This window comes from Anomalospiza imberbis, chromosome 23 (assembly GCF_031753505.1).
Source record: "Anomalospiza imberbis isolate Cuckoo-Finch-1a 21T00152 chromosome 23, ASM3175350v1, whole genome shotgun sequence".
Lineage (NCBI taxonomy): Eukaryota > Metazoa > Chordata > Aves > Passeriformes > Viduidae > Anomalospiza > Anomalospiza imberbis.
The window spans coordinates 6,651,358-6,665,188 of NC_089703.1; the positions used below are offsets into that span (position 1 = coordinate 6,651,358).

Sequence of the window (13,831 nt, forward strand, 5' to 3'; positions counted from 1 at the left end):
TTTTCCCAGATTTTTTCCTGCATTTTCTGGATTTTTTCCTGCATTTTTCCTATTTTTGGTGGATTTTTCCTTTTTTTTTTTTTCCCTGGGTTTTTCCAGTTTGTTTTTTTCCCCAGGTTTTGCCTTTGTCTGGGTTGCTTTCCCTCTGGGAATTTAAATTTTTTAGGATTTTCCCCATGGAGACACCAAATTTGGAAGCAAAAAAGGGGAATTTTCCCAATTTGGAAGCGAAAAAGGAGAATTTTCCGTTGGGGTTTCTGGGAATGTCAGATTTTTTTGGGATTTTCCTCATGGAAACGCCAAATCTGGAAGCGAAAAATGGGAATTTTCCATAGCGGAAGGCAGGGTGGGTTTGGGGGAAGGATCCCAGGATTTTGTGGATTTAACTCCAGGTTTATATTGGATAAAAATTGTATTCCTGAGGAAAAAATTCCATTTTCCCCTGTATAATAATTGTATTCCTGAGGGGAAATTCCCATTTTCCCTTGGAAAATAATCACAATCCTGAGGGAAAAAAAGCCATTTTCTCCTGGAGAACAATTGTATTCCTGAGGAGAAATTCCCATTTTCCCTGGATAATAATTGTATTCCTGAGGGGAAATTCCCATTTTCCATGGATAATAATTGTATTCCTGAGGGGAAAATTCCCATTTTCCATGGATAATAATTGTATTCCTGAGGGGAAATTCCCATTTTCCATGGATGATAATTGTATTCCTGAGGGGAAATTCCCATTTTCCATGGATAATAATTGTATTCCTGAGGGGAAATTCCCATTTTCCATGGGTAATAATTGTATTCCTGAGGGGAAATTCCCATTTTCCATGGATGATAATTGTATTCCTGAGGGGAAATTCCCATTTTCCATGGATGATAATTGTATTCCTGAGGTGAAATTCCCATTTTCCATGGATGATAATTGTATTTCTGAGGGGAAATTCCCATTTTCCATGGATAATAATTTTATTTCTGAGGGGAAATTCCCATTTTCCATGGATGATAATTGTATTTCTGAGGGGAAATTCCCATTTTCCATGGATGATAATTGTATTTCTGAGGTGAAATTCCCATTTTCCATGGATAATAATCACATTCCTGAGGGGAAATTCCCATTTTCCCGAGGCTCCCTGGCAGAACCTTTTCCATGGGAATTCCTGCTGATCTCCCTCGGGAATTCTCCAGCCCTTCCCCCTGTCCCTCAGCCGCTGCTCCCACCCCGACCTTTCCCACACGCCTCCATCCCATGAGTAACATCCTGCTTGGGTCAGGCCTAAGGGGTTTTAAGCCCAGCCTAAGGGACATTTCTTTCCCCAGGGGACTTCCCTCCAAAAATCCTGGAGACATCCACGGATTTTTCCGCCACGTGGGAATGGAAATTCCACCCTGTGGGGTGAAAACCATTTCAAAGCCGGGCCTTGCTGGGTTTAAGCCGGGCCTAACAACTCAGAAATTCTCCTGTGAGCGATTTTCTCGTGGCAGGAGGCGCTCGGGGTTTCTTTTTTTCCTCTAATCAGCAAAAAATCAGCGCCAGGAAACCGAAACCGCGGCTGCAAACGTCCTGGTGCTGCTGACGTGAGGCCCCGGGGCTGCTTCCCTTTTTTTTTTTTTGGGGTGGTTTCCTTTTTTTGGGGTGGTTTCCTTTATTTTGGGGTGGTTTCCTTTTTTTGGGGTGGTTTCCTTTATTTTGGGCTGGTTTCCTTTTTTTTGGGGTCGTTTCCTTTTGTTTTCTCCTGAATCCCGAACTTCGGGCGGCTCAGCGGGGCGGGGGCTCAGCGGGGGCGGGAAAAGGGGAAATGGGGGTGATGTGGGCACAGGAGAATTCCCAGGAATTCTTGGGGTTGGAAGAGCTCTGTAGGGTCAGAGCCCGACCTGTGAGTGATCCCCGAATTCCGGGGAATTCCTCCAGCGACGGGAATTCCGCCCTTTGCCAAGGCCTCATCCCATTTTCCATGAGGAAATCCTAAATGAAATTCCCCTGGCACAATTTGAGGTGGTTTCCCTCATCCTGTCCCAAATCCCGACCTGTGACTGATCCTCACCCTAAATGCCACATCCAGGAATTCCTTGGAAACCTCCAGGGACGGGAATTCCGCCCTTTCCCAAGGCCTGACCCCATTTTCCACGAGGAAATCCCAATCCCTGGCACGATTTGAGGTCGTTTCTCCTCATCCAATCCCAAAACCCGACCTGTGACTGATCCCTGAGTGCCACATCCAGGAATTCCTCCAGGGATGGGAATTCCGCCCTTTTTCCAAGGCCTCATCCCATTTTCCACGAGGAAATCCCAAACGAAATTCCCCTGGCACAATTTGAGGTCGTTTCTCCTCATCCTATCCCAAAACCCGATCCCCATCTGGCTCCAACCCCAAATTCCCCACAAATCCCTCGGGATGTGCCTCTGGGTGAGGATATTCCCGTGTTTCCATGGACAGAATCCGTGGATTTTCCCCCAAATCCCGTCCTTGTGGGTTTGGGAACCCCAGGGTGTGGAAAAGGGATTCGATCCGGGACATTTTCCCCTCTTTTCCATCCCGGTTTGGAATTTAGGGTTGGAGATTTTCCCAGGAGAAGGCAGGGCTGTGATCAGTGGGGTTTTGGGAAGGATTCCGGGGTTTTGATGGATTTGGGGTTTCTGGGAATGTCAGGTTTTTTTGGGATTTTCCATATTTGGAGCCCAAAGAGGGGAATCTTCCCTCGGGGAAGGCAGAGTGAGTTTTTGGAAGAATCCAGGGATTTTGATAGATTTGGGGTGAGGATTTCACTCCAATTTCTGGGGAATGTCAGATTCTTTTTGGATTTTCCCTGTGGAGTCCCCAAATTTGGAGCCCAAAGGGGGGAATCTTCCCGTGGAGTGAGTGGAGTGAATTTTTGGGAAGGATCCAGGGATTTTGATAGATTTGGGGTGAGGATTTCACTGCAGATTTCTGGGGAATGTCAGATTCTTTTTGGATTTTCCCTGTGGAGTCCCCAAATTTGGAGCCCAAAGAGGGGAATCTTCCCGTGGAGTGAGTGGAGTGAATTTTGGGAAGGAGCCAGAGATTTTGACGGATTTGGGGTGAGGATTTCACTGCAGATTTCTGGAGAATCTCAGATTTTTTTTTTTTTTTGATTTTCCCCAAATTTGGAGCCCGGAGAGGAGAACCTTTCCGTGGGAAGGAGTTTTTGTGGGGTGGGGAGCGAGCCGTGCGTGCGGGCGCCCAGCGGGGCGAGGACGGCGGGGAAATGCCGGCGGGCAGAGGCGGAGCTGCCGAGAAGAGCCCGCGGCGAGATGAGCGAGCCGATAATCAACGAGATCACCCCGATAAATCCGGGCCCAGGAGCTCCAAAGGTCAGCGCTGACTCCGGGCTCGGGAGCTCTGAGCGGAAATTCCGTCACCTGACGGGGCCGGGGCCCTCAAAGGGCAAAAGCAGCCGCAGAGCAGGAAAAAAATCCCCAACGGGTAGAGAAAAATAAAAAAAGGAGAAATAAAGAAATCAAAAGGGTGGGTTTGGGGTGAGAAACGGCAAAGACGGGAGGCACGGGGGCACCGGGGGTGGGGGAAGGCTGGGATGGGTTTAGGAAAGGCTGGGATGGGTTTAGGAAAGGTTGGGATGGGTTTAGGAAAGGTTGGGATGGGTTTAGGAAAGGTTGGGATGGGTTTAGGAAAGGTTGGGATGGGTTTAGGAAAGGCTGGGATGGGTTTAGGAAAGGTTGGGATGGGTTTAGGGAAGATTAGGATGGGTTTAGGGAAGGTTGGGATGGGTTTAGGAAAGATTAGGATGGGTTTAGGAAAGATTAGGATGGGTTTAGGGAAGATTAGGATGGGTTTAGGGAAGGTTGGGATGGGTTTAGGAGAGGTTGGGATGGGTTTAGGGAAGGTTGGGATGGGTTTAGGAAAGGCTGGGATGGGTTTAGGGAAAGGTTAGGATGGGTTTAGGGAAAGGTTGGGATGAGTTTAGGAAATGTTAGGATGGGTTTAGGGAAGGTTGGGATGGGTTTAAGAGAGGTTGGGATGGGTTTAGGAAAGATTAGGATGGTTTTAGAAAAGGCTGGGATGGGTTTAGGAAAGGTTGGGATGGGTTTTAGGGAAAGGTTCACCCCAGAGGCTGCCTGGGATGGATTTTAGGGAAAGAGGGTGGCTGGGAGGGGTTTTAGGGAAAGTTGGGATGGGTTTTAGGTGAAGGTTCTTCCCAGAGGGAAGCTGGGATGGATTTGAGGGATGGGTGGGTGGATCCATGGATGGAATTCCCAGGGAATTCCTGGCTGGGAAGGGGCTGGAATGGAATTCCCAGGGAATTTCTGGCTGGGAAGGGGCTGGGATGGAATTCCCAGGGAATTCCTGGCTGGGAAGGGGCTGGGATGGAATTCCCAGGGAATTCCTGGCTGGGAAGGGGCTGGGATGGAATTCCCAGGGAATTTCTGGCTGGGAAGGGGCTGGGATGGAATTCCCAGGGAATTCCTGGCTGGGAAGGGGCTGGGATGGAATTCCCAGGGAATTCCTGGCTGGGAAGGGGCTGGGATGGAATTCCCAGGGAATTCCTGGCTGGGAAGGGGCTGGGATGGAATTCCCAGGGAATTCCTGGCTGGGAAGGGGCTGGGATGGAATTCCCAGGGAATTCCTGGCCGCCCCATCCCTGAGGTGTCCCCAGGCAGCAGGAGCTGTCCTCAAGGAGCCGATTTTTCACCTCCCTCCCTCCCTCCCACCCCACCCATTCCCAACCCCACAGCCCAAACCTCGGCCCCTTTCACCCTCCGCCACCCCAAATCCCATTTTTTGGGGGCCACCACCCCTTTCCCTGCCCCCACCTCTGCCATTGAACCCAAACTTGTCCCCGCCCCCCCGAAAAAAAACAACAGGAAGAGCTCGGCCACAAAAACCCCGGCGCCTGCTCCGCGGCGGGGCCAGAGCGGGGACAGGGAGCGGGGGGCACTGCCAGCAAAGGGGGGCACTGCCAGGAGAGGTGGCACTGCCAGGACAGGGGGACACTGCCAGGACAGGGGGGCACTGCCAGGAGAGGGGGGCACTGCCAGGACAGGGGGGCACTGCCAGGACAGGGGGGCACTGCCAGGACAGGGGGGCACTGCCAGGACAGGGGGGCACTGCCAGGAGAGGGGGGCACTGCCAGGACAGGGGGGCACTGCCAGGAGAGGGGGCACTGCCAGGACAGGGGGGCACTGCCAGGACAGGGGGGCACTGCCAGGAGAGGGGGCACTGCCAGGACAGGGGGGCACTGCCAGCACAGGGGGGCACTGCCAGGACAGGGGACACTGCCAGGAGAGGGGGGCACTGCCAGGACAGGGGGACACTGCCAGGACAGGGGGACACTGCCAGGACAGGGGGGCACTGCCAGCTGAGGTGGCACTGCCAGCACAGGGGGGCACTGCCAGGACAGGGGGGCACTGCCAGGACAGGGGGACACTGCCAGCACAGGGGGACACTGCCAGCTGAGGTGGCACTGCCAGGACTGGTGGCACTGCCAGGACAGGGGGGCACTGCCAGGACCGGTGACACTGCCAGGAGAAGTGGTACTGCCAGGACCGGTGGCACTGCCAGCACAGGTGGCATTTCCAGGACAGGGGGGCACAGCCAGGACCGGTGGCACACCCAGGACCGGGGACACTGCCAGGACCGGTGGCGCTGCCAGGACCGGTGGCACTGCCAGGACATGGCCGGGGGCCGCCTGTGGCTGCTGCTGGCGCTGCTGGCCGGGCGCTGGGCGCGGCCGGGCCGGGCCGGGCAGTGCCAGCACGGGGAGCTGCGGCCGGTGTGGGGAGATGGCACCAAGTGCTGCCCCGAGTGCACCTGGAGGGGACGTGAGTGCGGGGCCGGGGTGGCAACGGGGGGACTGTGCGTGGTGTGTGTGAGCTGGGTGGAAATGGAGGGGGAATGGCGTAAACTGTGTGTAACCTGTGTGTAAATGGGGGCAACTTTGTGTAAATTGTGGGTGACTGTATGTGATGTGTGTAAATTGTGGGTAAGTTGTGTGTAATTGTGTGTGATGTGTGTAAATGGGGGTAAATTGTGGGTGACTGTATGTGATGTGTGTAAATTGTGGGTAAGTTGTGTGTAATTGTGTGTGATGTGTGTAAATTGTGGGTAAGTTGTGTGTAATTGTGTGTGATGTGTGTAAATGGGGGTAAATTGTGGGTGACTGTATGTGATGTGTGTAAATTGTGGGTAAGTTGTGTGTAATTGTGTGTGATGTGTGTAAACCGGGGGTAAGTGGGGGTAAATTGTTTGGAATTGCATATGATGTGTGGAAACTGTGGGTAAATGGGGGTGAGTTGTGGGTAAGTGAGGGGAATTGTGTGTAACTTGTGTGTAAATGTGGGTAATTCTGTGTAACTTGGGTGTAAATTGAGTAGATGAGGGCATTGTGTGTAAATGTGTGTAGATCGTGTGTAAATTGTGTGTAAATGGAGGGAATTGTGTGTAAGTGGGGGTAAATGTGTGCAGATCGTGTGTAAATCGTGTGTAAATGTGTGCAGATCGTGTGTAAATTGTGTGTAAATGTGTGCAGATCGTGTGTAAATCGTGTGTAAATGTGTGCGGATCGTGTGTAAATCGTGTGTAAATGTGTGTGGATCGTGTGTAAATCGTGTGTAAATCGTGTGTAAATGTGTGCAGATCGTGTGTAAATCGTGTGTAAATGTGTGCGGATCGTGTGTAAATCGTGTGTAAATCGTGTGTAAATGTGTGCAGATCGTGTGTAAATGTGTGCAGATCGTGTGTAAATCGTGTGTAAATGTGTGCGGATCGTGTGTAAATCGTGTGTAAATCGTGTGTAAATGTGTGCAGATCGTGTGTAAATCGTGTGTAAATCGTGTGTAAATGTGTGCAGATCGTGTGTAAATCGTGTGTAAATGGGGTTAAATGTGTGCAGATCGTGTGTAAATTGTGTGTAAATGGAGGGAATTGTGTGTAAGTGGGGGTAAATGTGTGCGGATCGTGTGTAAATCGTGTGTAAATCGTGTGTAAATGTGTGCAGATCGTGTGTAAATGTGTGCAGATCGTGTGTAAATCGTGTGTAAATCGTGTGTAAATCGTGTGTAAATGTGTGCAGATCGTGTGTAAATCGTGTGTAAATGTGTGCGGATCGTGTGTAAATCGTGTGTAAATCGTGTGTAAATGTGTGCGGATCGTGTCTCTCCTGCCCTGGGAATACCGAGGACAGTTTTTGGGATCCTTTTCCCAGGAAAGGTCTCTCCCTGGGATGGGAGGGCGGTTTCTGGGATCCCGGTGCTCCAGAGCCTTCCCCGCGTCTGGAAGCGCCACATCCCGCTCTCCTTTTTCCCTGGGAACGGGAATTCCTTTGGAATGGGAATTCCTTTGGAATGGGAACGGGAATTCCTTCGGAACGGGAACGGGAATTCCTTTGGAATGGGAATGGGAATTCCTTTGGAATGGGAATGGGAATTCCTTTGGAACTGGAATGGGAATTCCTTTGGAACGGGAATGGGAATTCCTTTGGAAGGGGAACAGGAAGTCCTTTGGAATGGGAACGGGAATCTCTTTGGAATGGGAATGGGAATTCCTTTGGAACGGGAATTCCTTTGGAACGGGAACGGGAATCTCTTTGGAATGGGAACAGGAATCTCTTTGGAATGGGAATCTCTTTGGAATGGGAATCTCTTTGGGAGGGGAATCCCCTTGGGAGGGGACTCCCTTTGGAAGAGCAATTCCCTTGGAATGGGAATTCCTTTGGAAGGGGAATCCCCGCCTTTGGGACCAGCCGTTAACCCCTTCCCCGCCGCAGGAAACCCGGCGCCCTGCGAGGCGGCGCAGGACCACGACTGCAAATGTCCCCCGGGCCACGGCTGCTCCGACGAGCCCTGCCAGTTCTGCAGGGCCCTGCCCCGCTGCCCGCCCGGCTGGGAGCCCAGCAGGATCGGTAACCGGGATTGGGAATGGGATTTGGGATTGGGATTTGGGATTGGGATTGGGAAAGGGGCAGGGAATGGAGCAGGCACTGCCAGTTCTGCAGGGCCCTGCCCCGCTGCCCGCCCGGCTGGGAGCCCAGCAGGATCGGTAACCGGCTTTGGGAATGGGAATGGGAATGGGGATGGGAATGAGAATAGGGCAGGGAATGGGAATGGGGCAGGGAATGGAGCAGGGAATGGGAATGGGGCAGGGAATGAGAATGGGACAGGGAATGAGAATAGGACAGGGAACAGGGCAGGGAACGGGAATGGGACAGGGAATGGGAATGGGACAGGGAATGGAACAAGGAATGGGAATGGGACAGGGAATGGGAATAGGACAGGGAATGGAACAAGGAATGGGAATGGGACAGGGAATGGGAATAGGACAGGGAATGGAACAAGGAATGGGAATGGGACAGGGAATGGAACAAGGAATGGGAATGGGACAGGGAATGGGGCAGGGAATGGGAATGGGACAGGGAATGGAACAAGGAATGGGAATGGGACAGGGAATGGGGCAGGGAATGGGAATGGGACAGGGAATGGAACAAGGAATGGGAATGGGACAGGGAATGGGAATAGGACAGGGAATGGAACAAGGAATGGGAATGGGACAGGGAATGGGAATAGGACAGGGAATGGAACAAGGAATGGGAATGGGACAGGGAATGGAACAAGGAATGGGAATGGGACAGGGAATGGAACAAGGAATGGGAATGGGACAGGGAATGGGGCAGGGAATGGGAATGGGGCAGGGAATGGGAATGGGACAGGGAATGGGAATAGGGCAGGGAATGGGAATGGGACAGGGAATGGGAATAGGGCAGGGAACAGGGCAGGGAACGGGACCGGCCCTGGCTGCGCTGCCAGCATCTGTCCCGGAATTTGGGATCTCAGCCATTCCCATCCTTTTTCCCTGCAGGAAGAGTGAATTTCCAGTTTGAGTGCACACCCTGCAAGAACGGCACCTACTCCAGCAGCAGGAACAGCTGGTGCCGCAACTGGACTGAGTACGGAGCGGCCAATAATCAATAATCAGTAATCAATAATCTATAACTAATAATTATTGTTGGGAATGTGCTTTCCTTCTTTGAAAACAGAAATAATAATAATATTAATAATAATAATGAGGATAAGAATGGCCTGAGTAGGCTTTATTGATATTCCCCTTATTTGAAAATAATAATAATAATAATAATAATAATAATAATAATAATTATAATAAATAATTTGGTTCCCCCCCCATTGAAATTAGAAATAAAATTAAGAAGCATATAATAATAATAGTAATGATAGTGATAGTAATAATAATATAATAGCAATTAATATTGAAATATCAGTGAAGATATTCAATACTGCCATTAAAAAATCAAATTGAATCCAAGAGGATCATCATGAGGTTAATTGATGAATTTTTTAATGAAACAAAACCTGGCATTTCTCTTCTTAGTCTCAAGGCAGAGTTTAAGCCAAACTCCCATCTTAAACTCGCCTAAAGTCCAACTTAGGATGCTGGAAAAATTATTCCAAACAGGGAAATCCATGGAAAACCCAAGGGGCACAAAGCCAGTGCGGGGAAGAGCCCAAAGCCCCCCTGCCCCGGCCCAGGAGGGGCAAAGCCTCGGGAGGAGCGGAGGGGAGGAGGAGAGGGAGGAAGGCCAGCGGGGAATTTGGGGAATGCCGAATTCCGTCCTTTGCAGCTGTGAGAGCAGCGGCTTCGTCACGCTGCGGGAGGGGAACAGCACCCACAACTCCGTGTGCGGCCTGCCCGGCACGGCGCTGCAGCCAGGTACCCCAGACCCGGGCAGAGCCCCTTCCCCTGCTTTTCCTCACCTTCCCAGCCCTCCCAGGAAATCCTCTTGGGAAGCTGCTGCTGCTCCCTGAAACACTGCTCCTATCTCCTCCTCCTGTTCCCTCTTCCTTTTCCTCTTCCCTTGCCCTTCCTTTCACATTTCCTCTTCCCTTCCCTCTTCCCTCCTTTTCCTTTTCCTCTTTCCCTTCCATCTTCCCTTCCCTCTTCCTCATCCCATTTCCTCTTTCCTTTTCCTCTTCCCTCTCTTTTCCTTTTCCTCCTTCTCCTCTTCCTCTCTTTTCACTTCCTTCCCTGCTCCCTTTCTTCTCCTTTTCCCCTTTCCCCTCCTCCCTTTTCCCTTTTTCTCTTTCCCTTCCCCTTTTCCCTTCTCCCTTCTCCCTTTCCCCCTTTCCTTTCTCCCTTTTCCCTCCTCCCTTTCTCCCTTTCCCCTCCTCCCTTTTCCCTTTTTCCTTCACATTTTCCCTTTTCTCTCCTCCTTTTCCCTCCTCCCTTTCCTTTTTCCCTTCTCCCTCCTCCCTTCTCCCTCCTCCCTTTCCCCTTTTCCCTTCTCCTTTTTCCCTTTCCCCTTTTCCCTTCTCCTTTTTCCCTTTTCCCTTCTCCCTTCTCCCTCCTCCCTTTCCCCTTTTCCCTTCTCCTTTTTCCCTTTCCCTTTTTCCCTTCTCCTTTTTCCCTTTCCCCTTTTCCCTTCTCCTTTTTCCCTTTCCCCTTTTCCCTTCTCCTTTTTCCCTTTTCCCTTCTCCCTTCTCCCTCCTCCCTTTCCCCTTTTCCCTTCTCCTTTTTCCCTTTCCCCTTTTCCCTTCTCCTTTTTCCCTTTCCCCTTTTCCCTTCTCCTTTTTCCCTTTTCCCTTCTCCCTTCTCCCTCCTCCCTTTCCCTTTTTCCCTTCTCCTTTTTCCCTTTCCCTTTTTCCCTTCTCCTTTTTCCCTTTCCCTTTACCCTCCCCCTTTCCCCGATTCCCTCCCCTCTGAGCCTCTCCCACCTCCCCTCTTCCCCACAGAACCCCCCAAAAATCCCCCCCTAAACTCCCTTGGAAGATCTCCGTCCCCTGGAGCAAACCCCAGCCGCGGGATTCCTCCGTTTTTAATTGCATCCCGTTAATTGCAGCCCGGCTGCCGCTGGAGTTCCCCTCCAGCACGGTCCTGGCCGTGCTGGTGGCCGTGGCCGTGTTTGTGCTGGTGCTGCTCACGCTCCTGCTGCACTTCTGCATCTGGAGCCTCCGCGGGGCCGGGAAACTCGCGCCCGGAGGTGAGGGAGCGGCTGGGGAAATCCGGGAATGGCTGGGGAAAATCCGGGAATGGACAGGATAAAATCCAGGAATGGACAGGATAAAATCCGGGAATGGCTGGGGAAATCCGGGAATGGCTGGGGAAAATCCGGGAATGGACAGGATAAAATCCGGGAATGGCTGGGGAAAATCCGGGAATGGCTGGGGAAAGTCTGGGTATGGACAGGATAAAAACCGGGAATGGCTGGGGAAATCAGGGAATGGACAGGATAAAATCCGGGAATGGCTGGGGAAAATCCGGGAATGGCTGGGGGAAATCCGGGAATGGCTGGGGAAAATCCGGGAATGGACAGGATAAAATCAGGGAATGGACAGGATAAAATCAGGAAATGGCTGGGGAAATCTGGGAATGGCTGGGGAAAATCCGGGAAAGGCTGGGGAAAATCCGGGAATGGACAGGATAAAATCCGGGAATGGCTGGGGAAAATCCGGGAATGGCTGGGGAAAATTAGGGAATGGACAGGATAAAATCCGGGAATGGCTGGGGAAATCCGGGAATGGCTGGGGAAAATCCGGGAATGGCTGGGGGAAATCCGGGAATGGCTGGGGAAAATCCGGGAATGGACAGGATAAAATCAGGGAATGGCTGGGGAAAATCCAGGAATGGCTGAGGAAAGTCTGGGTATGGACAGGATAAAATCCGGGAATAGACAGGATAAAATCAGGGAATGGACAGGATAAAATCCGGGAATGGCTGGGGAAAATCCGGGAATGGCTGGGGGAAATCCGGGAATGGCTGGGGAAAATCCGGGAATGGACAGGATAAAATCAGGGAATGGCTGGGGAAAATCCGGGAATGGCTGGGGAAAATCTGGGAATGGACAGGATAAAATCCGGGAATGGACAGGATAAAATCAGGGAATGGACAGGATAAAATCCGGGAATGGCTGGGGAAAATCTGGGAATGGACAGGATAAAATCCGGGAATGGCTGGGGAAAATCCGAGAATGGCTGGGGAAAATCCGGGAATGGACAGGATAAAATCCAGGAGTGGCTGGGGAAATCCAGGAATGGACAGGATAAAATCAGGGAATGGCTGGGGAAAATCCGGGAATGGCTGGGGAAAGTCTGGGAATGGCTGGGGAAAATCCGGGAATGGACAGGATAAAATCTGGGATTGCATGGGATAAAATCTGGGAATAGCTGGGAAAATCTGGGAGTGGGTGGGATAAATCTGGGAACGGGTGGGATAAAATCTGGAATTGAATGGGAAAAAATCTGGGATTGAATGGGATAAAATCTGGGAATGGATGGGATAAAATCTGGGAGTGGGTGGGGAAAATCTGGGTTTGAATGGGATAAAATGTGAATGGGATAAAAGGATGGGATCAGTGGGATGAATCCGGATTTCCTGTGGGATTTGGGGAAGGTTCCTGGGATCACCGATCATCCAGGCCCTCATTGCTGGCCCAGGGCAGGGTGTGATGGGATTTTGGGATGTAATTCCCGGGATGGGTTTCCCAGAGAGGCCCCGGCTGCCCCTGGATCCCTGGAATTGTCCTTGGAGCACCGTGGGATGGCGGGAAATGCCCCTGCCCCTGGATGGGGCGGAACGGGATCATCCCAAAATCCCTCCTCCCCATCCCATCCCATCCTGTCCCATTGATCCCATGCCATCCATCCCATCCCATCCCATCCCATTGATCCCATTGATCCCATTGATCCCATCCCATCGATCTCATCCCATCCCATCCCATCCCATTGTTCCCATCCCATTGATCCCATTGATCCCATCCCATTGATCCCATCCTATCCCATTGATCCCATCCCATTGATCCCATTGATCCCATCCCATCCATCCCATCCAATCCCATTGATCCCATCCCATCCATCCCATCCCATCCCATCCCATTGATCCCATCCCATCCATCCCATTGATCCCATCCCATTGATCCCATTGATCCCATCCCATTGATCCCATTGATCCCATCCCATCCCATTGATCCCATCCCATCCCATTGATCCCATTGATCCCATCCCATCCCATCCCATTGGTCCCATCCCACTGATCCCATTGATCCCATCCCATTGATCCCATTGATCCCATCCTATCGATCCCATTGATCCCATTGATCCCATCCCATTGATCCCATTGATCCCATCCTATCGATCCCATTGATCCCATCCCATCCCATTGATCCCATTGATCCCATCCCATCGATCCCATCCCATCCCATCCCATTGGTCCCATCCCATCCCATCTTCTCCTGGCCCCACAGCCTGGGGGGGTTCCCACATCCTGGCCGGAATTCCCGGCATTCCCGGCTGAGTTTTCCTGAGTTTCCCTCGTTCCCAGACACGGATCCCGGCCCCACCTTCCCGCGGCTGCCGCCGCCGCCCCAGGGAGAGGAATCCTACAGCATCCAATTCCCGGAGGAGGAGCACGGCGACAAATCCCAGGAGAAGCTTTCCATCCTCTCCCTGAAAGTCTACAGCGAGCTCCGATAGCGGGATCCCATAAGGGATCCCATAAGGGATCCCATAAGGGATCCCCGGGAATGCGGGGCGGGACTGGAATTCCCAAAAAGCCAGAGCAGCGGCAATGGGGTGGAGAGAGGCGGCGTTCCTCCGGGGGAAAGGAGCGGGTTTAGGGCGACTTTGGATTTGGTTTTCCCGGAAAAAAGCTGGAATTTAGGGATAAATCCTGCAGGTGTTGGTTCAGGAGGACGGGAGCAGGGATTTCCCGGGGTATCCTGATTTCCAGGAGTGGGAGTGGTGGCCACATCTCCAGCTTTTCCCACATCTCCAGCTTTTCCCACCTCCTGCTTTTCCCACATCTCCTGTTTTCCCACATCTCCTCCTTTCCCACCTCCTGCTTTTCCCACATCTCTG

The 13,831-nt window shown here is 51.9% G+C and overlaps 1 protein-coding gene across 1 annotated transcript; it reads left to right on the forward strand.

Moving 5' to 3' along the window:
- Positions 1-5,511: 5,511 nt before the first annotated feature.
- Positions 5,512-13,447, forward strand: TNFRSF18 (TNF receptor superfamily member 18). The gene is made up of 6 exons (XM_068212785.1): positions 5,512-5,794; positions 7,738-7,872; positions 8,826-8,913; positions 9,604-9,692; positions 10,819-10,937; positions 13,280-13,447. The coding sequence occupies exons 1-6, from the start codon at positions 5,647-5,649 to the stop codon at positions 13,445-13,447; spliced, it is 747 nt and encodes a 248-aa protein (XP_068068886.1). The 5' UTR covers positions 5,512-5,646.
- Positions 13,448-13,831: the final 384 nt, after the last annotated feature.